Consider the following 25,412-nt stretch of genomic DNA (forward strand, 5'->3'; position numbering starts at 1 on the left):
CCTCGCCTCGCCCAAACTCCTTTAACACCCCCAACAAGTCATACTGACGAAACCCAGAGGCTAACCAAGTGGCCAAAAGGTTACGCTGTGGAGGTCGGCCTTGGCCCTCTACGCATACCCTCATTTCCTGGGCTGGACGATCTGCACCACTCATAAAGCTAATAAGGCCCTGCTTGTCCCGGGTGGCTGGGGCCCAGGCTGGCCTACTCATCACTGGCCACACCATGGGGGTCAGGGGTGGGTGTGGAGGCTGCTTCCCATTAGCTTGTCCCCTCTCCAGGTGCAACTAATGGGCTCAGCCAGAGCCTCTCCAGGACCAGTCAGCAGCCACTGGAGTAGGCCTGGAAGTGATCAGCACCCTATGCCAGACGGCCCGCTTAAAGCAACAAAGTTAAAAATAATCATTTTTCTTCACTAGCCGGGGAACGTCTCATCTACTGTGTGAATGTTTGGCTATATTTCAAAACACGACATCTTACAGTAAGCAGAAGAATATAAACAAGCAAGCACATCAATTTTACTCAAACACTAAAGTAAGGAGGGGTTTCCCTTTGATCATTTCAATAGCCTACAATCTCTGTTTAACTTTCTATTTTATATCTCGAAAACCTGTTTACAACATTAATCACACAACATGTTTTAAATGAAAGAAAATAAACAGCATAACTAACACCGACAGGCTGGCATCTAATTTAAACTGCATTTTCTGTTTATATAATCCATTAATTATTGTGACAAATTAACCATGAGAGTGTTTCTTTAGCTTTATTCGGAGTCGCAGCTAAAAGTTAACAAGATATTGTATGCCGTAATTGACCTATTTATTTCACAGTCCTTTCAAAGGTTATTTCGTCTGAGGAGCATTTTTCTTGATAAGGGGAAAGTGAGAGGAAAACATATTCGTGCATAAATCAGCTTTGCAATCATTCTGTCTTATATCCACCACAGGCAGAGTGTGAAGCAAATTGACCTCCAGCATGAAAGCAGATAAGCAATCATCAGTTAACCATCACGACTCATCTTCCACTAACATTTCCCAGCAACTTGGTTATTTAATCAAAGAATTTCTAAAAATTTCACCTTAAGCTCCTCTGTTTTGCTGAAAACTAATTGAATTACAGGCCCTGCCTTTGCAACAAGGGAGAGAGAAAAACGTTCAGAAAGAACAAGATGCATTTGTGCAAACAAACTTACCCGGAAAACAAACACTTCAACATCCCCACAGTCAACTGATGAGCACTAGCAACACCAACATCATGGGTTTGATTCCCAGGTAACGCTTAAATTGAATGACTGGCTTACCTATGTTGCTCAATGGCTTCATTGTCAGGAAGTTCAGCACCACACACGTTGCAGCGCTCGTGTTGGCTACGGCCATCAGGCTTCATCCCAGCGGCTAGCTCACCGAGCTTGCTGAAGAACTCCCTTTGGATGAAGCTCTGCGGCAACAGACCCCCATAAGCACTGAAGTCCATGGACATGGCCAGGGCTGGTGTCATGTGTAAGGATGAAGCCATCGAGGCAGGCATAGACAGCATGGCTTCGTTCTTATGGTTGTGTGGCAACCCATAGAGGGACGCCAAGTGTTTTTCTGTCATGCCTGCCATTGCCTCCAGCCCCATCTGGCCGACCTCGATCTGCTGCTCTCCAACACCTTCCTCCCTAACGTAGTGCAGCTCACGGGCACTGGTGATCACACTGCTCCTGGTAGGGGTTCCAGGGCCATCTCGGTTCTTGTCGAGATCACCGCTGCGTTCGCCGTTGCTGGAGCTGCCGGACTCCATGGCTTTGGGGCTCCCGTGCTCTCCGCTCTCATCTACTTGCATCATCTCCATCTTAATCTCTCCCATCATAGGGTGAGAGTTGCCATGCAGGGGCTGTTCGGTGCCAATTCCGGGGTGCATGGTGCTCTGCAGGAGGGACTGGCCGATGCTCATTAGGCTGTCAACGGCCGCTTTAGTTGGGCTCAGGGTGGAGAGACCGAAAGAGGTGGAGACCGACGGACTCTGGTCCACCATTCCCGGCAGTACCTGATGGGCAGCCGAGATGTAGCCGCTGTCCTCCATGGAATGCTTTTTCGGACCTGTCCCGTTCCTGCCGTGCCTCCCCTTACGTTCTTCATCATCTTCCCCACCGCCGTCGTTCATGTTGACCTCCGTGTCGTTTTCGTCAGAGGACTGGATGGTCTCCAGTATCTTCAAGCATTGCTCTTCCAGGTATTCTATTTCTAATATCTCTGCCGCATACAGCAGGTCATCCAGATCTTCCACTTTAGCTTGGAGAGTGGCAGTGTAAGCATACTCCAGAATCTGCTGGAAGGTCTTTGGTGACAGAAAGTCGAGAGTGTAATGTTGGCTGTTTCGGTGAAAGAGGATCTCGAACATTTTGCTGGTGCAGGCCAACACGGTCCGGTGAGCGTGGAACTCCTGGCTGTCCACCATGATGACCACGTCGCACAGCGTGCCGGCCAGCCGCATCTGATTTGCCTTGTGTAGCAGGGCATTGGGGTGATTGGGGTTCTGGAGCTGGATCATACCCATTTTAGTCAAATCCATAACGTCTCTGAAATCCACACGGCCAACTCATGAGTCTTTCTTTCCACGTGGCAGTCTGTTTAGTTATCTTTGTAAACAAGATAAGGTCAATCTAGAAAGAGATGAAAAGAGAAACCCAGAGTTATATGTAGTGCACGTTTATTCAGTTGATGAAAGTTATTGTTGATGAAAATACCAAATTACAATTGCTTAACGGATAAACTGTTATATAAAAAAGCCGTAAAGAACAATTTCAGCAGGGGATCCTGAATAAAATCCCCAAAAGGGTCTGTTAAAATGCATGAGAATAAAAAACAAAAAGACAAGTGGCCCACATGAGAGACGTGTAAACTTGGCTTTAGTGCTGTTAAAGGCTGGCAGTAATCAAGCCTTTGTTTCTATGTGTTCGAGCTCGCCTCACAAAGCCCATCAACAGCCTCCTGAAATGAAATGGCATCTTATTCAGTATTCTCATCACAGACAGGGATACTGAGCGGAGCTTGGAGACTGAGGCAAGCTGTTGCCAGGAATAGTTTGGAACTGGTGATGACACAATAAAGCTTGAAGCTTCAAAAATGCCCTTTAAAACCGACTTTAACATACTATGTGTGCTTATTATGTACATCAAATATGAACAGCACTTAAAAAAAATCTTTAAAAAATAAAAATAAAAAACAATTTGTTAGATAAATTAGACTAGATTAAGTCATTTAAAACGGTGTGTCATCTAATCATCTAAAAAAAATTAATTAATTAAATATTTAGTGTATTTATTATCATAAATTGCCTACTATAATCATGTGTGGCCAAATATTTACTATTATCACAATTTATTGCAAATTTAATGTGAAATCTGATTAGGAAATAAAATAAACATATGTACGATGCACGCTTGTAAGGCGTCGTATCGCAATGCACTGAAATAATTGTGCAACTGAAGTAAGATCATTTTAAGACAATCACTTTTAGGTGAGCATAACATTAAATACACAAGGATCCGCCATAACATTTGGGTCGGTCCTTTAATAAGTCTTTAAATCAATATCAAATATATTGAACATCGACTGTCTACTGTAATCATAAGAAGAATCGGAAGATTTAGTTAAATGTGTTTCTCTACATCAACACAAGAAAGCGCTGCAGAGAAAAGCAGACGCGCACATTAGTTAATAGTCTTTCTGGCAGACACTATCAGTGTTAGCCGTGGATGACAGGCTTTGTAATTTTGAAGACTGTTTTCTGTTTTCCAGACAGACGCGAGTCAACAAATAAGCGAAAGTTGTTATGAAGGCAGACCCGAGCTGCACGCGCAATACACCCATAAAGCCGTTTTCACACCTTTAAAATTATTAAACAATACAGAGGGGCGAATAATCATTAAGTAATGAATACGCGCTTTCATTTGGGTTAACTGTAGTGGTGAGACAACAATAACGCCAGGTTCATTCACGCGAACTGTACATCACTTTCATAAACATCAAATCAAAGCCAGGACACGAGACGCTATCAACACATGTCTGGATTAAACAACTGATGTGGTTAACACCATCTTCATACATAATCATATGGGACCGATATATAAACACATCAGACATATATACAGTCATATAAGAGCAGTGAAAGTCCAGTCAGACTGAACAATACATGATTGAAATGATTCGGCAGTGCGCACGTGAATCTCTTTAAGTTAAACCCCCGTTCAATATTTCATTATATATTACAGTTAAATACAACAGGCGAGATCGGGCGATGAACTAAACAACTGTCAAGTTGAATCGGTCAATTTCAATGTTATGAAACAAAACAAAACACAAAACATTAAAGCATTCACCGTGAAATAAAACCCAATACATTCCTTTTTAAAAGACGTTGACGCGCCTCAAGGTGTCCATGATTTAATGATTATATTGAGACATACTGACAGGCGAAATAAAAAGAAAAACCATTACTTGTTTCTCTCATGACGTTCTTTAAAAGACAGACTTAAACAAGTGTTTAAATGTACAAATGTAAAGAGTCGCGATGGTAATAAAGCACATGGACGCACGTCACTGTCTGGTGCGCGAGCAGACCTCACGTCCCCCGAATACTAAAACACACGCTTACGTCAACATAACATGTCCACATGTGTAAAGATGAACATAAACACTCATAACCATCACCTGTACCGAACCCACACGCGCACTTTTAACTTTTCGGCGCACTTTCATCTTTCAACTTCACTGAAGCAACAGTGTAAGTTGGCGTGATGCTGAGCGACATCCGATCAACACGATTAATAACGCGGATCACCTCAACGTCAACATTTCCCAAACTGAACACCCGCACATGCACGGATCTGTCACGAGCTGTAGGTGTAAAAAAAAATAAGGTGCACGCCGGTACTCACCTGTGTCGCACGTTTCGCTCGCGAGTGTGCGGTTATTAGGACTGTAGCATAGTAACGCAGTTCACAGTACCCGCTCTCACGCGCACTAACTCCTCTCCTCGCGCCGCTTAGCAAATCAACGGGCTGGTGACGTCAGCGCGCATCCTCGCCGGACTCGTAACAAACACTGCTAAAGTGAGACACCTAGGGGGCTATGGGATATAGGCCAGTGTGTCTGGAACATTATCAGATGTGTGCATGGACCTTTGACCATCACTACCTTTGCTACTGGTTGGACCAACTCACTACTAGAAATAAACATTAAACAGTATTTATAATGGCAGGATGATCTGGTTAAATGAGGTTTATTAAATATTTAGTTAGGCAACTATGTAGAGAAAAACAAAGAGATTGCACTTTGCCCATTGCTTTCTGTTTTGAGGAATGAATTGATCACCAGAGAAATGATTTACAACAACTGGCAAATAAATAATATTTTATATTTCAGAGAAAAGGGGGCTTTAAAAATGATGAAAGCTTGTATACAAGTCTGAATATAAACAAGATATCTCATTTAAGTTTATAAATTACATTTTACGAAAAGGTCTCATTAACGTTGATGCACTAACATTACTTACAATAAACAGTATATGTTTATAGCATTTATTATTCTTGGTCAATGTCAGTAAATACCAATACAATTTTTTTTATGTTGTTGAAGTTAATTCATTTTGCATTAACCAATGTTAACAGATACAACTTTTTATTTTAAAAGTATATTTGTAAAATGCTGAAATTAACATGTTTAATAAATGCAATAGAAGTATTGTTCATTATTACAGTAATTCATGTAAATTAAAAAGTAAATTACAAAGTAAATGTGGGTGTTCATGTTTTATTAATCAGCAATATTTCACAGAATACAATGGTCAATATAATTTATAAATATGACCATGCATGCTATTTTTCACCATTTGCATAACCGTCTCATTTTACACATTCTTTTTCATTACAACAGACTATTGGCTGCATGTCACATATTTGCAGGGCAATTTATCTGACTGTCTTGCGTTGTGTATGACGTCTGCTGACAGACTGAAAATGGAGGGAAAGCTTGAGATGAGAGATCATAGAGCACCATCACCTCTGAGCTGACCTCAGTGCTGGCTTACTTAGGGATAAAGACAAAGGCAATGCCATAATCTCCCATCTAATCCACATTTTACTAAAGTGAACTCTGATGAGACCTAAATTATATGATGAAATTTTTGCAGAATGCAGGGTAGTGTTGTCAGTTTTTTGCTCTGAAACCCCTACAGTATATCTTTCATTAATACTCTTATCATTAATACTCATTTGGATTATTTACACCATTTAAGGGGCCTGACTTATTGTAAAGTCTCATTTTGGATTATTTATTATTTGTTATGATTTTTTTATTTACTCTGCACCCTGCAACATGCAGTAGCATACATAACAATATTAAATGGTTTATGCTGATTGTTATTAAAGTTAATTGTTCTTTATTTATCTCTGTATATATTTAAACATTAGTAGGCCTATATCATATAGTAGACATTGTCTTGAAAGTTTTGGATAGTTATACACAGCTAACAGTGAATCTCTCTCAGGGCTTTGGTTGAATGGGCTCTTTTTACACTTGTATAATCCTGGGGGGTGTTTTAGGCTTGCCCTCGTGACCTCTGATCCCTACCCTCTGACCTTGGCTGGATTTTCTCCTGTACAAAATTTCTCTCCCTGTGCATGCCTAAAGATGTTTTTCAGAACCACTATACATAAGTACCTGTTGCTATCATGCAATTTATTCATTCAACTGCCAGTTTTGAGTTTGTTTCAAATACACAAAAATAATGAAATTGTCTTTATATATTTAATCTCACATGTTTAGAATGTCGAAGGGTCTGCTGCACACTTACAGTTGCAATAGTGGAAGTTGGTTGTTCACTATGTTTATATATAAACATTCCTCTATAAGTTAATACTGTACATTTGATTTCAATTTAGTTTTCACACATACCTTTAAAGACGTCAGCGCCTTATTTCCTGCAGATTTATCTTCATTATGAGGAATGGGTGCATTTAATGGATTGAAATAGTCATGTTTACAGAGTAGTTTACTTTACTGAGTGCATATTTACCTCCCTCTCCCCTAAGCCTCATACCTGTTTGGTTAGATGACAAGGTGATCCCTTGATCAATACTGATGTGGTATCAGCAGGCTGAACAATAGGAATGGGCTGTTAAACCTGTGATGGTTTCAAATGACAAGAACTTCATCCTTAGAGGTCACAGATCTCACAGATCACTCACTTCACTTACTTTAAGTATTAGGGCAGAAACATTCCAGGCACTGATTACACTTTCACATTTAGTTGTTTTTTATTCACTTTTGATCCTGTACTTAAAAAAATAAACTTTTTACACTCCCACTAGTTCCACAGTGTTTAGCATTTTGCATAACAGAATAACTTTTTGTTTTTTAAAGATAACACTCTAAAAAGTGCTGGGTTGTTTTTAACTGGTTGATGCCTGTATTTGACCCAACCATGGGTTAAACCATCCCAGCATTTTGAGCAAAACAACCCATCACAGGTTAATTTAAAACCCAACAATTGCGTGGATTTGTTCCTTTTTGACCCAGCCATGTTAAAAAATAATCCAGCATTTTTAGAAAGCATGAAAATGTCACTACCATTAAATGTAATGTGTTGCGTTCTAAAAGCATTCTGTAAAGAAATAAGTTCTCAGAAACATTAACACACTCATATTGCACAATAAAAATGTACACACAAATCTGATAAAACACACTGGTCTTAGGTTGAAAAGCCTTCATTTAACTTTCTCTTTATGGAACCTTAAAAGAATTATACCTCATGCTTTTACCTTTTCCTACTCTCATTTCTAGACATCTGTGTGTGAGTCCAGTCACCTGTTGCGAAGAGCCATGCCCATGGAAACGGCAGGATTCAGCGTGTGGACCATAAGATTTTGAAATTGTTGTAACATTAGCTAAAACGGATTGGCGACAAACTGCAATGGTAACATCTGTAAAGTTTTCACTTATCTGTCAATAAATATCAGTTTTAAGTCCTTTATATCGTGTTGACATCATTGTTTATATGCTTTATAAAATACAATGTTACCTAAATACATGCGATGCTGAGGTATATATTTTTTTTTATTAAAATTAAGCTCCAGTTCATGTTCTCTGAACAATAAGCACTGTTTAACACATGATTTTTTTTGCATTAAGGCATATCACAAGCAGTTTTTTTATGTAGTAATGTACTTTAATTTAGCATTCTTCGTTAAGAAAACTAAACAAACCAGCAGGGAACATTAGGGTATCTGTTCTGGAAACCAAAAATTGTTAGATGAATGTTCCCTGCTGGTTAGCCAGGAAAGCTCGTTAGGTTCCCAGATTGTTCTCGTTAGGTTCCCAGAACGTTCTCAGAACCTAAAGGGAAAGTTCTATTTTTGTTAAAGGAAAACAACACAGGTTTTCAATATTTTATTATGTTCTTATCTCAACTTGGACAAATTCGTACATACCTATCTTTAGTCAATGGTATACTTCATTTTTGTACAGTACGTCATGAATATGTTAGCATTTAGCTTAGCCTCATTCATTCCTTAGGATCCAAAAGGGATGAATTTAAAAGCCATCAAACACTTCCATGCTGTCCCTATTTAAAGACAGTTACATGAGTAAGTATTGTGGTGCAAAATAAAACGTGGCGATTTTTTAAGCATGAAATGAGAACTATATTGTATTGCGGAAGAGCACTTAGTTTGCAGAGAGGGAAAGTAGTCAGGAATGATGATATTACTGTACACATTGAAAAAAGATAGGTATGTGTTAATTTCTCTAAGTTGAGATAAGAACATAGTAAAATATTTATAAACTGTGGTTTGTCCTTTAAGAAAACTTTCCTGGATAACCAGCAAGGAACGTTTACAGAACGTTCTGGGAACCAGAAATTTAGGCTACGCCCTCGCCTGTGAAACGTCCATGTTTTGCCGCTTTCCGCATGTCTCCAATTGAAAATCGCAACTGCCTCATCCTGCATGAAAGTGTTATAAAAATATGTTTTTTATATTTAATAATACTGTATAAATAAACATGGGAACCAGATTGGTCATCGTAGTGGACTATGTTTATGCTTGACACCTCTGACTTAGAAGAACAATTTTAGGATAAATAGCTCCATAAAGAACATTTAACATCGGAAGAACCTTTCTGTTCTTTGTGGTAATAAAATGTTCTTTATGGAGCTATTTATAAAAAAGTAAGAAAGAAACAGTTATTTAAAGAACCTTTGACTGAATGGTTCTTTGAGGAACCAAAAATGGTTCTTCAATGGCATTGTTGTGAAGAACCTTTTAAGCACCTTTATTTTTAAGAGTGTACAAAAATCTTTAGTGCAACAGAAATGTTCACAAAACGTTATTTTGGATTCATGCATCTTGACAAAGAACCTTTAAAGAATATTTTTTGTATTTTTAAGATTGTAACAAGAAAAAAAGTTAGAATACAAATGAAGCGTTTATAATAACTCCACTTCCTCTGTATCTATTTCTCCATCACTGACCTTTGTTTCACACACCTAATCTTCAATCTTTCTTCCTCTTCATCATTGGCTCATCTGATCCTAATGACTGTTAAAACCAAATTATCTGAATCTCAAATGTACTGCAAGAGTCTCCTCAATATTTCATACACTTCTGTGTCATAAATCACAAATGCTTTAAATAGAAATACTACACTTGATTATTGTGCCTAAAAACTTGCCGGTAAAACCTGAATCATATAGCACACAAAAAAAACTTCAAGTATTTTGCTCTCCTCAGGTGCTGGTTAAAAACTGTCAAATGTGATATGAGTGACATCTGCTGTCAGATGTCAGAGATCCATCAAGCACATGGGTGGTTTAACTGCAAGACCCTTAACCATAGCCTTCTAATAAATCCTGACCCCTTTTAACAGAGGCTTCCCTGCAGTTTCCATTTAGAGGAATTTTATAAACTTTCTTTCAGCAGAGAGAGGCCATTGTTGTTCTGTTGAACAAGACCAACACACTCAATAGTTTAAACAATGCCAATGATGATTAATGACAGATCTGTCAAACAAACAGCGCTGACCATAGCTTCAACTCACAGCGACTCAAGAACAACACACACACAAACACATGCACACGCCAGACCTTAAAGAGAGGTTAAATAGTTGCATGAAAGCGATTTAACCAGTGTGACCCTCCAATATTCAGATCAATGGTGGGATTTTAACAAACTATTGTTTTTTTGTGTGTGCTTACACTCACTGATTGCTATAAAATGAAACACATGTGATGAAATTCGCCAATATTTGGTTTTCCACAAAACACAACAAAATGCGTCCTGGAGCTTTTTAAAAGGGTAACAAGGCAAACTGTTTGTTATTTGTATAGATAAACATTCGAAATGACGTCTGTTCGAGAATGCCTTTCCTCTGTGTAACAGTAGGGGTGCAGGAGAGGAGCCCGCGGCCCCTGGAGAGATCCAAAGAGCCCCGCTGACCCTGCCCGATGTACCTCTGCTCAACACACTACTACAGAGCACCATACAGCTGCCTTTCATTCAGCTAAAGAAAAGGACATTTTTTTTTCTCTTTTTCTCTAAGTGTAAGACCCCAGCTGTCCTCAGTGAAGCAGAATTCCAACTTTCCCTCCAAAAATATTCTCTCTCTCTGCCTTCATTGTCCATCCTGGAGGTGGCCGAACCCTCCTCTCCATAGTGCTTAACCACTGGACCGGGCGCAAACAACAGAGTAATCATATTACAGTGTCTCTGGGAAAAAGGGACAGCTATCCACGGGGAATGTCCTGTGGCTAATCCCCGCGAGGCTGGGCTTTTCTTCTTCAGGGCCGGTTCTACCTTTCACAGCGGTTTTTGGAGGCACACAGGTCTTTAACCGTTCAAGGATATCGGCTTTAAGCATCTCCTGCATTCCCTTATACTTCAGCAAATAACAAGAATTAATGCAGGAAAGATCATGAATGAAATCTCATTTGTGATTTACAGTTTGTATATAAAATCATCCATTTTGTGAAAATATAACCTTGAGTAGGGTCATGTAAAAGATTGACAATAAAGTAAAATGAAACTTTGATGCTTACAGTCTCATCATTAGATTATGGATTTCACAGACAGGCTCACATTTGTTCAATTTTATTTTGGTACCTTCATTACCTCACCTTCTTATTTCTACGGATCCTCATTTTCTTCGTCCCTATGACTGCAGACATGATTGCCGTTATTGTAAATAATTAATAGGCTGTAATATATCACCCCTAATTAAACATATTAGTCAGGTGAATCTTGTAGATTTACTACCCCCGGCTCTTGTCCAATGATATTCAAATGAGCCTAATTCCCATCAATAATGCAAATAGATGCACTAAACATTTTTCACTGTACATTAACTGTGCAGCCCACATACGCCATGCATGTGAGAATTTACACAAAGATCATCATTGAAACATACAGTATTTACAGTAATTAGCATTAGCTTTATGATGAAAAGTGTTACTGTAAATCGAAAACTGATAACATGACAATGCAATTATTAATTGTTTGCACTGAAAAAAAAAAACTTTGCAACTTTAATGCATAAAAAAGGTATGTGGTTGTTTTCTGGGACCTTTAAAAAATGGATGGAAATAATTTCACAAACCCCTGAGAACATTCAGAACTAGATTAAGAAAATATGAAGGTCTTTTTTATAAAAGTTGCACCTGGAGATAAAGAGATAAAGGGGTCTAATAAAACCAGCTGAGCTTATGTATTGAGAACAGAGGCTAATTTAAAAAGAGTCTCCAGCTTGATTTTTTTCCTGGGCACCAGCTGGTCTTCTAACAGATGTTGAACGCACTATTTAACCGAGATGTTATATATCAAAGTGTACTGAAGTGTCTCTTGTTTCAGTTTGAAGTATGACTTCTGCAGGGGTGTCAATAAATTGCAAGTCAGCTGTAACTGTACTTTAAAACGTTTTCCTTTTCTAGAACGACATGTATTTTCCAATAAAGATTAAGCACTCTGTGGTTCAACACACATTTTACAGGTTAAAAGGTGATGGCTATTTGGAGTTAAAATGGTTAAGAGATCCATCGACGTGGATGAGCTGGAATGAAAACTAGAAACAAACAATTCCCAATGCTATGACAGGAGAAGGATTTAGGAGGAGGAGGAGGATGGATATGAAGCAGAATGTTCTCAAGTGGAATGCATATTGGCTTTCACAGCATGTGGCTGGGCAGGCACTCAAAACCCAAAAGAAAACTCCAGGCAACAAGAAGAGATACATACAACACACAGGGTTTAACCTTAAATATATCAAAAATGTCACTTTATACTGTATAATCAGTTTGAACACAAAACAGACTTGACAACTACTAATTTCATCGTGTTATGTAAAAGACTTTGGAGGTCAGATTTTGGAGGTCATGCATAGAGAATTTCAAAATCTTACTTAGATGTTGACTCTTTGTGTGTCATCCACCCGTGGTCTCCAGATGCATGGTCTTAAGTTATCTAACACAATTGTAACCCCTCCCAGGGTTTCGGGAGGACTGCGGAGGCTTCTATGTGTCGGCTATTATTAAATTAGAAGAAAAGAGAACAAGTGAGATAAATGTGCCAGTGCTTTCTCTTTATGGCCCGGGTCTAGAAGAAAGCCACACAAACCATATGGCAACAGCTTTAACCAAATCTACAGGTGGCTTTTTATTGCGTCGCCAACTTGAGACGTTTATAGTGAGTGTGTCTAAACAGGAAATATGAAAATATTAAAATCAGCTTTGTGCTTGGAAATATGCCCTGTGTTTGTATGAGGCATTACATAATACTGTCTGCCTACAGCCAGAGAGAGAGAGAGAGAGAGAGAGAGACAGGCCATGGCTGGAGTACACATTACTACCGCTCCTCTTCTGCTTAATCTGATAGGACAACGGCATTTTTTTTATAAAAGCAGAATTTACACGGAGCAGATAGAAGCAGAAAAAGCTAAATAAATGAGTTTATTACAGAATAATAAAAAATCTAATTTTTAAAGTCATTTGAATCTAAAATTCAACTGAATTTTAGAGACTTTTAATAAATTAATGAATGTGAAATTTTGCAATATTTTCCTAGGACAATTCAAGTATGCAGTTCAGTTGGAAAAGCACCTGATCAATGGGATTTCCAGCAGTTTGATTCCCCGTTGCTGTCTGGTAAATAAATAAATAAACAAACACTATCTTTATAGCTTTAATTTCATGGGTCTTGAGGTGTGTCATCCACAAGCTACATTATCGCGATGCTTTAGTGCCACCACGTGGACACATGATTATATGCAGCTGCTCAATTATTTCCATATAGCTGTGATCTCTTTACGGTAATGTAATCATATTAATGCCATCATTTACATAGTATAGTTTCCGGTAACACTTTATTTTACGACCCGCAAAGTACCGCGTAATTAAACCGAATTTACAGCGTACCTATTTGTAACAACAGAGTACCTCTACAGTACGTACTTGTAGTTATAAGGGAATAATATTTTAAGTTTGGGGTAATAAGGGGGTAAGAATATATGGTAAATTATTCTCTAAGTATTTCATAACTACAGGGTACCTATTGTAATATTACGTGGTATGTATGACTTACGTCTATGGGTAATATGGTCTATGTGTAATAGGTTTTTTTTTTTTCATATTTGCTACTTACCTGATGAAGTGTTTTGTATAGCCTACAGTTGATGTCTACAAGCCACGTCGGCAAATAAAATATAACACACAATAAAGATAATAGCAACTTGTACCTCTTTGATCTGTATATGTATACAGGAGTTACCAGGTAACTCTTATATTTGCGGGCTGTAAATTGAAGTGGGGCTTATTCTCCGATTGTTCTGTGTATGTACCAGGTAACTCTTATATTTGCGGGCTGTAAATTGAAGTGGGGCTTATTCCCCGCTTGTTCTGTGTATGTACCAGGTAACTCTCATATTTGCGGGCTGTAAACTAAAGTGGTGCTTTGTTCACCTCTTGTTAATAAATGTTATAGGGTAAATACCATAAACATACAGAATATTGTTATTTTTATTTTAAAACAACTTATTTCAAAACATCTTTAAAAACACTATAATTAAGCCAACACTTAATGTTTATTATCACATAACTTTTATTTAAAATAAAAAGTCATGACAATTTTTCATTGTTTTTGCAGCTTGGCTTCCTCTGTTGGTGTTCTTGTCCACTCGGATGATGAGTTGATATCGTCTCACAAATGCTGTTCTGCATTACATATAAAAAACATAAATGAAAGCCTTCAGTAAATGTTTCTTCACTGTGCCTTGACAGAAACAGAGTTTTCTAAGCCAGTTACGTTTATAAATTTTAGGCTTACTTATGTGCTAGCTAACCTGCTACCGTTAGCTAGCAACTTTCTTGAAAAACATTGTTTGAAATGCGTGAGTCATGTATTAACAAAACCAGTCACCTTATCCAGCATGCGGAACCTGCTAACATCACTCGCAGCTGTACTACACAGTGTAGAACGTTTTTAAAACCTCTTAAAGAAATTTCACCTCAGGATCGCGTTCCAGCAAACCTCCTGCAGACGACCGCGCGCTCTACACCTGCGCAGTAGTCTACGCATGTAGTCGTCTTTTGCTTTAGCGGGAGCTGATATCTGCTGTTGTTTCATTCTGGTTTGCCATTGCATAAATTATATTTGGCTAAAATACTTGTGTTTACAGTAAATAAATTGCAAAGCACCACTTCAAATATGTCCGCAAATGTAGGAGTTTCCTGGTAAATAGGGAATAACTTGCTATTTTTATTGTACTTCCCTTAAAAAAAAGATAACCACATTAAATCAGCTTGACTTTTGTTATTAAAAGCAAGTAATATAGGCTACTAAAATAAAAGTGATATGCTGTTATATTTATTTGCCGATGTGGCTCGTAGACATTGACTGTATACAACATTCAGTATGAAAAATTCACAATAAAAAATAAATAAAACATAATTTCCCCATAGACTTGACTAAGTCATACATACCACGTAATATTACAATAGGTACCCTGTTGTTATAAAATACTTAGAGTATAAATAATTTATAATTCTTCATATTCTTACCCCCTTATTACCCCAAACTTAAAATATTATTCCCTTATACCTACAGGTTACCTACCCTGTTGTTACAAATAGGTACGCTGTAAATTCGGTTTAATTACGCGGTACTTTGCGGGTCGTAAAATAAAGTGTTACCTAGTTTCCTTTATAAATAAGCACAACAGGGGGACGTGTTGCTTTATCACATCACTGAACTATTTTAAATTGTTAAATAAAAGAGTGACACTACCTTGCTTCTTCCTGAGAGTCATGTTTATTGTATTTTATTAGTTATATATTCGTTATTAAAATTAAGCATACATGACTGGGGACATGGCAGTTCAGCCTACTTGGCCTGAATAATGAGTACTTATTTTAAATTTCATTTAATTAGGTTTATCATATAAGACAAGCTTAAAAAAAATCGTATAATTGCATTTTTAAATAACATACAGTATACACTATTATGTCTTAGGAATGACCAACTCATATAAATTGTTTATTTCAAAATACCTTTGTAAATGATTTGTGATTTTTATTGGCTTATATAAGACTCTTGGTCGGTTTTGTACATAACAATGGGTTGAACTATTATTTTCAGAGGGAGATATTTTGAGGAATGTTTGTAACCAAAACTTTTATGGCCCTATTTACTTTAGTATTCTCTTTTCCTACTAATGGAAGTGAATGGGACTCATGATTGGTTTGGCTACAAACATTCCTCAAAATATCTTCGTTCGTGTTCACCAGAAAAAAAGAAATGTATACAGGTTTGTAACAATGTGAGAGTGAGTAAATGATGACAGAATTTTATTTTTGGGTGAACTATCCCTTTAACAGTGACTCCACAATAGATGTCACTCTGAAAAGGTTGTTTCAACTAATTGGAGAGAACGCAAAGTTGAGGTACAACCTATGTTGGGTTGTTTTATCCCAAATGATAGTTTAAACTCATTGTTAGGTACAAAACAATCAACCAAGAGTCTAATATAAGCCAATAAAAATCACAAATCATTTACAAAGGTATTTTGAAATAAACAATTGATGGAAAACATAATTAAATTCCGTTTAGGCCATATTTATTTGTTAATTGTATATGCTTATTTGCCATTTCATATCATGGTACAGCGTATCTTGAATTACTTTTACCTTGACTTTACCAAGAAATTTCAATATTTGCAATTCAAACATTTACAAGATTTTCTTACGGAGTGTTGTTAATGTTATCGTTGTCTTGGGCGCCACCTGGTGGTGATAGCGAGCACACGCAGCAGGCGGCGCTGGTCGCATTTACTCGCGTCTAGTGAATCTCAACCTCTCAACCCCTCACTCCCTACCATAATATTTGAAGCCCTCACCGCACTTACAATTTCTTATTTAGTCAAATATCTTAGAGCTGGGCATAACTACAAAGATGTTTTTTCGTCATAAAACAACCAAACACTATATGAATTCTAGCATGCACTGCCCATTTATGGAGAATCACTGGTTTAAGCTTTAAAATTGTATGAGCATTCAGTCTATTCAAGGAATTAAATGATGTATGCTTACCCCATTTTTAAGCATAAATATTGTTGGTGGCTAAATATTACAATCCTGGTAACTTTTTTTGTCATGGTTGGGCAAGTAGACAGAACAACTATTGGCTATGTATTTAAATTATATACATTTCAGATATTATATTGACATGAGACTTATTTTGTGGCTGCACTTTTTACCTACCTGTAAATAAATCTATAAATATTATATACATTTAAATACATGATTTAAGTATTAATTAAAAATAAATAAATAAATAAATGCCTTTACTGACAAATGATAGCGTAATAAGCAGTGCATGTTGTCCGAATTGTAGCTAACTTGACTAGTGTATTAAGCACCACTTTAATGAGACACAAGCATATAACCGTCTAAAAAAGCTGTGTTTGTTATGCATCATTACATCCTTTATATAGTTTTAATGATTACAGATGACCCTTTTAAAAGCCAATTCCAAATAGACGAATAAATAACACTGAATCTAAGCACAAAAATGAACCCCAGTACTGATTTCTATGTGAAATGAATCAATAGAGACATACATTTTCTTTCTTATTTTATTGAACACAAGAATTTGTCGACAGAATGAAGTCGAATTGTTGTCGGTTAGTATTTACAGCAGTGACAGTGGGAAAAGACGTGAAATTGACATTTGATTTTGTAAAAATCTGTATACAGCTGTGAGAAGGAGCTCTCAGTGAATGATGAAACTGACGAATGTCTCATAAACGTCTGAGACGAGGGCGATAATGAGAGAATGGATGAGCGTGAATGAGTCAGAGGCTTTTACAGGTGAGATCTGCTTGAATTATGAGCCTTAATGCATTTCGAGACAATCATTATTTTGAACAGACTTTTGTCCTTAAAATGGCACAAGGAAAAATTGGTCCCACATTGAACGGCAGCTGAATGAATCGAAACATTATATTCCAGTTGGATCATAATAGTTTGTATCATAGACTAGAATCCGACCACTAACACTTTAAAATAACTTTCATTGATAACATCAACACACATCATTACTGAACATCACCCAATGCTTAACAGACCAGCATACATTCAAATGATTAGAAATGGCATGAAACGTTCATTCTTATACTGTATATATATATATGTGTGTACTGTATGTTCACACACCACTGATCTGTTAAGCATGTGTTAATAATGAAAGATATTAAAAAGTACCAAGCAAGTAAAAGCACTTACTTCATGTATAAAACAAAAGTGACAACAGTGAACATACATGACAACAGTCCACTGACATTTAAGATAAATGTACAACAAATAAATCCTTTGACATTTTTCAATTTTAAGCAATTCAATTTTTAAACTCAACACTAGTTCAGAATACACAGCATGCTTCAGATAGATGCCACTGACGAGGCATTTAACCAAATTTTGTTCCTTAATGTGGTTGAGCTGGTGGCCACAGAAAGTCTCGGGTACTTACAAGACAAAATGTCAAGTTTCTGTGTGACTTTATATAAATAGCTTGCATTTTGTTTGATAGTTTTCACACCCTCAGACCCAGAAAACCATGTTGAGCAAGAAACATTATTTTCACCGTTTACTGATCTGGACCATTTTACAGCAAGGGGCATAATGTCACAGAGACTGCAGATTGAGGTCGCCCAGCCCGCATGAACCGTAAGAAAAAAATTGTCAAAATATGTACCCCAGCTGTCACTGGTGTGGTACCCTTTCAAAAAGTACAGCTTTGCACTTAAAGACTTCATAGTAGTACCTCATATTGGTACCAAATGCATACATATCTGTACCTCCCTAACCAATTGAGGATGCTCATTTTGAAGGCACAAATTGATTTGTGTCTGCATTTCATTTCTGCTGTTGCTGTCACTGTTTGATCTTCTCATTATTAACATTGTTTGAACTACGAGCTACAGCTTTCACAACCTATGGATTTTTTTTATTCTATTACAAACAATATTCACACTAGGATTTTCACAGTGCACAAGCTTGCAGCCTAAAGAAAGAAATAAAAGTACAAAAACGTCAGGCTGAATGCTACTATCCACACCGGAGTACTATATGGCTTAAATAATAATCACAAAAATAACAATTTGGCCTTTTATTTATGCATAAGATATCAACCAACGAGAGTATCTGTGTCGAACGGGCACAGTCGCTGCATGGGTTCATCAGTAATGTGAGCAAAAACCACTGGAGCATCAGAGTCGAGAACTTTGACTTCCTGATGCTGTGTTACGACCTGATGTTTTCATTAGGCCGTGTGTTCAACATCTGCATCTAGCGCGTAACACAGCGGTGTGCCGCTGTAATGCTCTTACTTCTTTCACTCGAGGAGCTTTCTGATCTATATCTGACAGCTCAAGTGTGTCTTAATGCTCTTTTTAAAGGAGTATCCCCGCAGGAGATCTCTTCAACTAGCAACCTTAAAAAGTCTTAAAGTTAATAGGCATTACCTAAAAGGTTTACGGGGAGTAACAGAATTGAAAAAAATGTAAAGAAGGGGAAGATAGATGCAATAGTTCAGACCTTTACCCTGTCAAGTGAGAGAAAACTTTCATATTGTGTTTGATAAGAGGCTGCGTGTTAAAGGGACACCACTTTTTTTTTAAAAGATGCTAATTTTCCAGCTCCCCTAGAGTTAAACATTTGACTTTTACAGTTTTGGAATCCATTCAGCAGATCTACGGGTCTGGCGGTACCACTTGTAGCATAGCTTAGCATAATCCATTGAATCTGATTAGACCATTAGCACCACACTAAAAAATAACCCAAAGAGTTTTTATATTGTTCCTATTTAAAACTTGACTCTTCTGTAGTTACATCGTGTACTAAAACCGACAAAAATTAAAAGTTGTGATTTTCTAGGCAGATATGGCTAGGTACTATACTATCATTCTGGTGTAATAATCAAGGACTTTGCTGCTGTAACATGGCTGCAGGAGGCGCAATGATATCACACAGCAGCCGAAAATAGTCCCCTTAGTAACTTTCAATGGACTATTTTCAGGCACTGCGAAATATCATTGTGCCTCCTGAATCATTGGTTATTTTTTTAGCGTGATGCTAATGGTCTAATCATATTCAATGGATTATGCTAAGCTATGCTAAAAGCTGTAGCGCCAGACCCGGAGATCAGCTGACTGGATTCCAAAACGGTAAAAATCAAATGTTTAACTCTAGGGGAACTAAAAAATGAGCATATTTTCAAAAAAGTGTCCCTTTAACATTACGGTAAAATGCTGTAAACGTTCAGGGCTGAAAAATAACGACGATGTAGAAAAATAATTGCGCGAAGCAAGCATGCTATCAATCTATCGCTAACTCTTCAAAATAACATAAAACAAGGCGTTGCTTTTGTACATTATTTAAACACACATAAAAGTAAAACATCAAAAATAATAAGACGTGGCAGACGATGACAACGGCAATACTGCAAGTAATAAGACGGGACGTAACTGAAACTGTTTATGTGTGGTCTGTTTGTAAAGGCCAAATCTTGAATTCCTCATGGTCGTCTATATACAAAAGACTTTGAAGGTCCATTGTGTAGATTTTAGCGGTGACACTATGAATTGCAACCAACTGCTCAGTCCACAGCTCACCCCTCCCTTTCGAAACGCTACGGTAGAAACAAACACGTTATCGCTTGAAGCGTTTGTCTGTTTAGGGCACCTTTTTATGTAAGGAGACAAGCAGTGTATGTAGATAAAAACGGCTCATTTTAAGGTAATAAAACAATACAGTTCATTTTGTTAAGTATATAATATTGCGTTTCTGTCAAGAGATCCTTCTAAAAGTTACACAATGCACCTTTAAAAGCGTTTGATGCCATTAAACACCAGTCTTACAAGTCAAGGAGAGGTAAAAGTTTCTAACAAAAGTAAAAGTACAAAATAAAGGCATGTGACGAGCTCTTTAGATGCTCTATACATCTACAAACGGTTTTTTTTGTTCTGCAAACTTAAAGACGACAAGTGAAGAAAGCCTTTTATTTGAGACGTGTGTTTTGATGTGGTGCTGTCTGCCTGCGACTGGCGTGCGGTTCTGCATCACGCTTTGCTCTCGTTGCCGTTCGTCTGGGGTGCTTCGTTGGGAACCGTCTTCAGCTCCGTAGGGGTTTTCTTTACCTCCGTCTCCATGGCTTTACTTTTATCATCTACAGCGACTTTACCACTGGGGAAACAGAAAGAGAATTTTAAAAAGTGAACTTTATCTGCTGTGCTTTATTTTTCTTTCTATACTATTTCGAGGGATTAGACTTTTGCAGAGCCAATACAACTTAACAGTTAACAGGATCTGTTTGGTTATCGCATCATCAATGATTTCTGAGCATGAGCATGCATGAAGACAGAGGAACGGCATGTGAAGATACGATATTAGGCATTGTGTGTGATTTTTGAAAAACACTTTGGAAAAGGGAGTAGGGCTGACTACCAAAACATTCTTGTAGCCAATCAGCAATAAGGGGGCCTGTCTACTAAACAACATCATTGCCTGGGTTGTGTATGTGTGGGGTGGGTCTATCAAAAGAAGGTCCAGATTCAATTGGGGTAGGGGCGTGCTTGTTTAGGTGATTTTAAATGTCAACATTGGCTTTCAGAGATCATGCACCCCGCCTTTAAGCAATAAACCATGATAAAGGCACTGGGATAGAGAAACAAATTCTGCCAAAAATCTTCATGAAACAACATGAATGTTAACCTCTCCCTCTGCGCTTACTGACTGTGTAATAGTTTGTCCATACACACACGCAGTTTTCTCTTGGGGTCGGCTGAAGTGAATAATAAATAATAAATCATAAATAAATGAAAATCATCCACTCCAAACAGGCTATTACTGAATATTTCACACGCACGTTCACTCTAAAGAGCCCTGACAAAGCCGATACGGGCTGTGTAATGAAAGTTTGCTTAAATTATTTCGCACTACGCAGATTCCTATAATTCCCGTAATGAAATTGACTGCCGCACTCATATATAAACGCATAATGTACCATGAAAATGAAAGGTGTGGTTTGCAGGGAGGGAATCGAGAAGGACACGTTTCCTCCCGCCTGCTGGGTTATTTTTAGCACACCTGTCCCGCTCTGGGGCTGATGTTAGCTGTAAATAGCTGTTCATTACATTCATCACACATGCCCGGACAGCTACAGTACAGTACCAGCAGCAGAGCCGCGTGCCCTCTGATACGGCAGACGCGTCTATGATGCATTGTGGGAAAGAGAATGGGTGCAGTGAAGCGTGGACGTCTTATGTTACCCCATCTACACAATCTCAGTGATACGACACAAGAGCGGCTGCTGTGTCACTGTCAAAGGGCTTGAGCTCTTTGTCCCTGGCTGATGTTAAGTGATACATATCATTCAGAGAGGAGCCGGGTATCATCACCCTCATCACAATAAATCTGATCTGATCTGGTTCTGGGCTTTTATGAAGAGCTGCCAAGAGCGTCTGGCAGGCCGGTTCTGTAGCAGACACAAAGATTCATTATTTCTCCTGCACAAGCTGTTCTGTACTGATGGGGGTTTTAAAATGTGGTGAGTGCCCCCTGGTGGACATAAAACAAATAATGATATGTACTGGTGGTATGGTTTCCCGGGGAGGGATTAGTTTAAGCCAGGACTAGGCCTTAGTTTAATTAGGAAATATAACTAGTTTTAACAAACATGTCTTACTAAAAACATTACTGGCGTGCATTTTTAAGCAAAATGAAAGGCACCGATGTATTTTAAGATATGTCAGTGCAAGTTGTTTTCAGTTTGGACATCTCTTACATTTATTTTAGTCAAGAAGTAGTCTAATCCCTGTCAGGGAAACCGCCCCATATAGTTAATGTTTAAAACTATGGGAACTATGGCCTTTGGGAAACCCCAATTGTATAGAGAAAATACTCAGAAAAAGGTGTTGAAGGATGAATTTGCACATGGTCTGTCTTAAGTAAGGAATAATTGACAACGGGCCATTGAATTATAAGAAAATAATGCACACCCAAGGTTCAATGCAGCACAACGCGAAGCGGAGTGCCGTTACACCGCGGGTGTGCATTATTTTCAAATAATTCAAAGGACCGGAGTCAATTATTCCTCTTATACCACGGTTATCACAAACATTGCTCTGGTGCCTATTTTTAAGACATTTGACAAGTTAGGTGTGCGGTTATCAGAAATTAATGCACATCCACAGAACATTTCTCAGCCAATCAGAATACAGCATTCAACAGACCCGTGGTATCTTTTTAACTCATTCCCCACCAGCCTTTTTTTGAAAAGTTGCCCACCAGCATTTTTTATAATTTTCACTAAATGCCTTTTAGGAAAATTTTCTTAAAAAAAAAAACATATTTATATATATATATATATATATATATATATATGCAAGTACATATTTTCTTAAAAAATATATATATATTAGAGATCAGATTCAGAATGATTATCAAAACATACACAGAGTTAAAATTTAGTAATTCATTTTGTTGCTTCATTTTTTTATAACTGGGTAAGTGGGTAAGCCATCTAGTGGATAATCACGGTATTACAGATTAACACAAAAATTCATCAGGAACAAGATTTTTTCATGCAAATGTTTTCTCTTGGCGGGGAAAGAGTTAAAAACACTTCATAGACATAACAACAATAAAACCTGATTTTCACTACAGGGGGACTTTGAATATTGTATTAAACTATGATATTATGATGCTGTGACATTCCTTAAATCTGTCCATTTCTATCCATGATGAGATGGTGTTCTTTAAACAGATTTTAAGTGTTGTATCAGCATCAAGCTTACAGAGGTTCAGGCAGAGAAAAGCTCTTCAGGTAGCATAAAACTCTTCAAGCCACACACAGCCAATAAGCCCCCATGCCAGCCAATAAGAGGTGACGTCCCCAGGGCTTTTCTGCTCAAATTAAACAACTGCACTGGGTCAAGACACAGCAGGTCTGACATAAGCCGACTGAGGAGGCTGGGTCATACACAGACAGAGCTTACAATAGCACAGGCGAGCACAGAAAACAAAGTCGTTAATATTTAACTAACGCTATGCATCACCTAATTCTCTACTGGAAATTTTGGTTTACTGTTGACAGATAATTTTTTCTATATGACAAGAAAACTGAATGTTGTCACGATCAAATTTTGTACTCTTAAAGGTCGTGTTCTTTCTGTGTTTTTGAAGCTTTGATTGTGTTTACGGTGCGCAATATAACGTGTTCATGTTTCACTTGTAAAAAACGCGTATTTTTTCACACTATTTACTTATTTTTATATCGCTGCTTTCACTGTCCTAAAAACATGCTGATGTCTTCCTTGTTCTATGAAGTCAGAAAGACGTATCGAGTTGTGATTGTGTAGTTTGTTTAGTGTGTTGTGATTCGACAGCAGCTTAGCTTAGCAGAGCCATTTGAAACAAAGCTGGCGACTGACGTATTCCTCTGGGCGGAGTTTAGTCAAATACTCTTATACTGACGTCATTAAATCGGGAAGTAGAGGGCTGTAGTCCAAACCGGCTGTTCGCTGTAGGCTGTTAAAGAAAATATATCGCGTATTTTTGCTCTAACAGCAACATTACACACTAACTAAAGTTTGAAAAATGGCATCAGGAAGAACGTGACCTTTAAGGCCGAAGTATGGTCTATTTTTTACACGCACGCGAGGGTCGCACCTGCGCCTACAGAAGAATGCAGTATTTAGCCAAGGAGATGCATTGCATTTTGTTGCAACACGCATGCGTCAAACATCTTTGTACACGAGTCAAATAAACTATACTTTACAAGGCCATACATTATCAAAAAAGCAGACTATACTTTGTGCTTTAGCTGATGACTGAATGAAAGCAGAGTAGTGTGTGAAATATTTAGAGATGCTAATGTGTTGCCGTCAACATCATATTAGCATACAGTCTTGATCTTATTGATATATTAGCATATAATCTTGATCTTATAATAGTTTTAAGTATTTTCACAACAACACAGCATACTGCTGTATTTGTGGACAGTGAAATGCTATAAATGGGCCACTGCTGCAGTAAATCTGATCTATGATCCTTGTGGGATATCTGGGACAGATCAGCCAGGCTGAATCTGTTCACATCTGCTGTCAGATGGCCTACACTGGTGAACAACTAGCTGATAGATATGCCAAAGTTAGCAAAGAACAGACACAGAGGATATGTGGAATATTTTGCAGTTTTTGGATGAACTAAATGGGAATCAATTTTTATTTGCATTGACTTTATAACGTTGCAAAGAGACAGCTGTTATGCTGCATGCCGGGCTATTTTTGTAGTGCTGTCGATTTCAAATTTAAAGGAGACATTTCACAAGACTTAAATAAGATGTTAAATAAAACAAGATGTTAAATAAATATTTGGTGTCCCCAGAGTACATATGTGAAGTTTTAGCTCGAAATACCATCTAGATAATTTATTATATCATGTTAAATTTGCCACTTTATGGGTATGTCCTTTAAAATGCAAATGAGTTGATCTCTGCAGTAAATGGCAGTGCCAGTGGTTGGATAGTGCATGTTAAGGGGCAATATTATCTCATTCTGACATCACAAGGGGAGCCAAATTTCAATGACCTATTTTTTCACATGCTTGCAGAGAATGGTTTACCAAAACTAAGCTACTGGGTTGATCTTTATCACATTTTCTAGTTTGATACAAGCACTGGGGTCCCAATTATAGCACTTAAACATGGAAAAATCCGATTTTCATGATATGATCCCTAATAGCAACATACAAAACGCAAAATTGACTTCCTACTCAGTGTTTGGCATTAAAAACTATTCTAAATTGCTACTTTCATTTTATTAACAGTTG

The 25,412-nt window shown here is 37.8% G+C and overlaps 2 protein-coding genes across 6 annotated transcripts in view; both read right to left on the reverse strand.

Moving 5' to 3' along the window:
* zbtb16a (zinc finger and BTB domain containing 16a) overlaps positions 1–5,080 on the reverse strand; it is a 117,882-nt gene extending 112,802 nt beyond the window's left edge. For both annotated transcript variants that reach the window (XM_065286934.2, XM_065286933.2), the window contains exons 1-2: positions 4,924–5,080; positions 1,303–2,646 (exon numbers count right to left, since the gene is read on the reverse strand). In XM_065286934.2, the coding sequence (XP_065143006.1) occupies positions 1,303–2,555 (1,253 nt within the window). In that variant the 5' untranslated portion in view covers positions 2,556–2,646; positions 4,924–5,080. The remainder of the gene's footprint in view (positions 1–1,302; positions 2,647–4,923) is intronic.
* Positions 5,081–19,331: 14,251 nt separating this feature from the next.
* The window catches only part of ncam1a (neural cell adhesion molecule 1a), a 287,657-nt gene continuing 281,576 nt past the window's right edge, over positions 19,332–25,412 (reverse strand). For 2 of the 4 annotated variants that reach the window (XM_065286935.2, XM_065286936.2), the window contains one exon: positions 19,332–20,765. In XM_065286935.2, the coding sequence (XP_065143007.1) occupies positions 20,642–20,765 (124 nt within the window). In that variant the 3' untranslated portion in view covers positions 19,332–20,641. The remainder of the gene's footprint in view (positions 20,766–25,412) is intronic. The other 2 variants (XM_065286937.2, XM_065286938.2) reach the window with 2 other exon arrangements.

The sequence above is a fragment of the Paramisgurnus dabryanus genome, chromosome 18 (assembly GCF_030506205.2).
Source record: "Paramisgurnus dabryanus chromosome 18, PD_genome_1.1, whole genome shotgun sequence".
Lineage (NCBI taxonomy): Eukaryota > Metazoa > Chordata > Actinopteri > Cypriniformes > Cobitidae > Paramisgurnus > Paramisgurnus dabryanus.